At 45.3% G+C, this 2,708-nt stretch overlaps 1 protein-coding gene across 1 annotated transcript; it reads left to right on the top strand.

Annotated features, from left to right (window-relative positions):
* The first annotated feature begins 244 nt into the window (after nucleotides 1-244).
* LOC143018103 (uncharacterized) lies at nucleotides 245-1,252 on the top strand. The gene has a single exon (XM_076173223.1). The coding sequence runs from the start codon at nucleotides 245-247 to the stop codon at nucleotides 1,250-1,252; it is 1,008 nt and encodes a 335-aa protein (XP_076029338.1).
* The last annotated feature ends 1,456 nt before the right edge of the window (nucleotides 1,253-2,708 follow it).

Raw genomic sequence — 2,708 nt, 5'->3', positions numbered from 1 at the left:
AAATTGTGGGCTTTTTTCTGGTGGGGGGGGGTTTCCGGTGGGGGATTCTTTCCACCCAGGGATCTTCCTATGTGGGGCTTGTTTCCGATGGGGCTTTTTTCCGTGGGGCTTTTTTCCGTAGGGCTTTTTTTCCGCTGGGGCTTTTTTCCGGGATCCTGGTTGGAGTCACATGAAAGGGTAGATGACGGATGAGAGTATAGAGGGAGGGGAACACGGCAAGGATGGATTATATAAGCTGGATTATATGGCGCTGGCAACACGCCGACCTCCCGGCGCCCACCTACCGAGCCCCACCACCGAGTTGCTGCGGCATCACACCCACATGGCGGTGGAGCAGGTGTCTGAGCCGGGCGGTGCCATATACTACACCGACGGCTCGGTCAACCCCGAAAGTGGCAGGACGGGCGCCGCTGCCATCACCGCTGGGACCGAACTGCTCGAGAGGACGCCGGATTACTGCTCCACCCTGCAGACAGAGCTTGTGGCCATCCACCTGGCCCTGGAGCACGCCCAGAACCACCAGGAGGCTACTGTGGTCCTACTCACAGACTCCAGGATGGCGTGGCAGGTCCTCCAGCAGCCATGCCCCAGCGACAACGTAAGACTCGTCACCGCCGTCCTGGGCAGCCTGCAGAGCCTCGCCGCACTAGGACGTCGGGTAAGGCTGCACTGGATGCCCAGCCACGTGGGCGTGCGAGGCAATGAGTCCGCCGACGTTGCTGCAAGAAGAGCCGCTGGCGCCCCCCACGTGACCAGGCACGTGCCACCTAGTCTGTCGTACGTGAAGGCGCGAGCCAGGCGTGCCGCAGCCCACCGCGCCCACCAGACTCACCGGCAGTTAGAAGGAGCAAAAAGACAAGCTGCTTGGTACGCCGCCACCACCGACTATCAGACGTTGAGCGCCTTCCATCAACAGCCCAGGGCGGACGGCGTGCTGTTGCAGAGAGTTAGGCTGGGCTACTGCACCAGGGAGGAGCTGTACGACGGCTTCCAAGGGCAACAGTGCGATCACTGCGGTAGGCACAGCCGCCACCCGCTGCTGCACTACCTACTGTCCTGCCCGGCCACGGAGGCCCTCCGACCAGCGCCGCAGACCCCCGCCCACCCTGCAGAAGGCAGCCTCCTCAGCAGTCGGGCAACGAGAGCTGCCCTCCTTGTCCGCCACACGCCTATGTACGTAATGCTTGGGATGCTCAGGGCGGCGCCCCCCCCCCTCGCTGACCTCCCTACGCCCTCACCTTCCACCCACTAGGGCACAACAACTCCCCCACTGGAGGGCTGTTGCCCGCATTGCATATCAATGCATGTATAGCTGTACATATTTATACAATAAACCTTTATTAACTTAACTGAAACTGTATGTACTTTGAGAATGTCCTGGTAAGGACGAAACGTCAGTGAATAAAACTCCAACTGTTCTCTGTGTTTAACTCACCACCCTTCCACTCATTTGTCTTCCATACTTCAATATATATATATATATATATATATATATATATATATATATATATACGTATATATATAAAAATATATAAATATGTATATATATATATATATATATATATATATATATATGTATATATATATATTTGCAGAAACCAGTTGGGAAATAAACGAAATGAATACGGAACGTTTTCGTCTATTCAAGATGATGAATAGACGAAAACGTATGGTATTAATTTCTTTTATTTTCCAAGTGGTTTCTGCAACTATTGTTGTCACGTGTGCTTAGTGAATTGTTTTGCATATATATATATATATATAATATATATATATATGTAATATGTATATATGTATATATATATATATGTGTATATATATATGTATATATATGTGTATATATATATGTATATATATGTATATATATATATGTATATATATATTTATATATATATATATATATATATATAATTATCCCGACAGTTGTCCCCGGACTCGAACCCAGGGATTGCATGGTAGCAGGTCTATGTTTCTACCGACTACGCTACTGAGACTATAAAATTCTTCAACCTCGGGGTTAATCTATCTACCGCAGGATTTGAGTCGACTGCTAACTGCCGTCCTAATCTCAAGTTTACGAAGAACCAAGCCCACTTTTAGGTTGTGGTGAAGCTGGTACGTATCCTTGATAGATTTTCGTAGTTGTAATATCTGAATTATAGAATCGCCAATGTCGACGATGTCAGTCAAATAATTCCGACAGTTGTCCCCGGAATCTTAACAGAGCTTCTTCAGAGTCTGAAGAAGCTCTTTTAAGAGCGAAACGTCAGTAAATAAAAACTTTAACGATTCTCGGTGTTTATCTCACCACCCTGCCACTCATTTTGTCGTCTATTCTTCAATATATATAAATATATATATATATATATATATATATATATGTATATATATTTATATATATATATATATATATATATATATATATATATATATATATACACTTATATATCCGTTCCCTGTGTGACCATAATCTCAGAGATTACAACACAATGGAAAACTACGCAGCAACATACATACGAACATACATACACACACACCACCAACCTCTTTCTTCACGTGACCAAACCGTGAAGGGCCCCTGATTCCTAAGAACACCTTTTACCCATACACAATATATTATGTAATCTAGATCAATAACCATAATATATAAATAAGCAGAAACAACTAAACATTCTAAAACTTGTATCACTATAATAAATGTGATAATA

Source organism: Oratosquilla oratoria, chromosome 34, assembly GCF_046742065.1.
Source record: "Oratosquilla oratoria isolate Oo_2021 chromosome 34, ASM4674206v1, whole genome shotgun sequence".
NCBI lineage: Eukaryota > Metazoa > Arthropoda > Malacostraca > Stomatopoda > Squillidae > Oratosquilla > Oratosquilla oratoria.
This window is presented reverse-complemented; position numbering and strand designations above follow the sequence as displayed.

Bases quoted from the DNA above. Each gene is read 5' to 3' on its own strand.
- LOC143018103 (XM_076173223.1), top strand. From the start codon at position 245: ATGGCGCTGGCAACACGCCGACCTCCCGGCGCCCACCTACCGAGCCCC.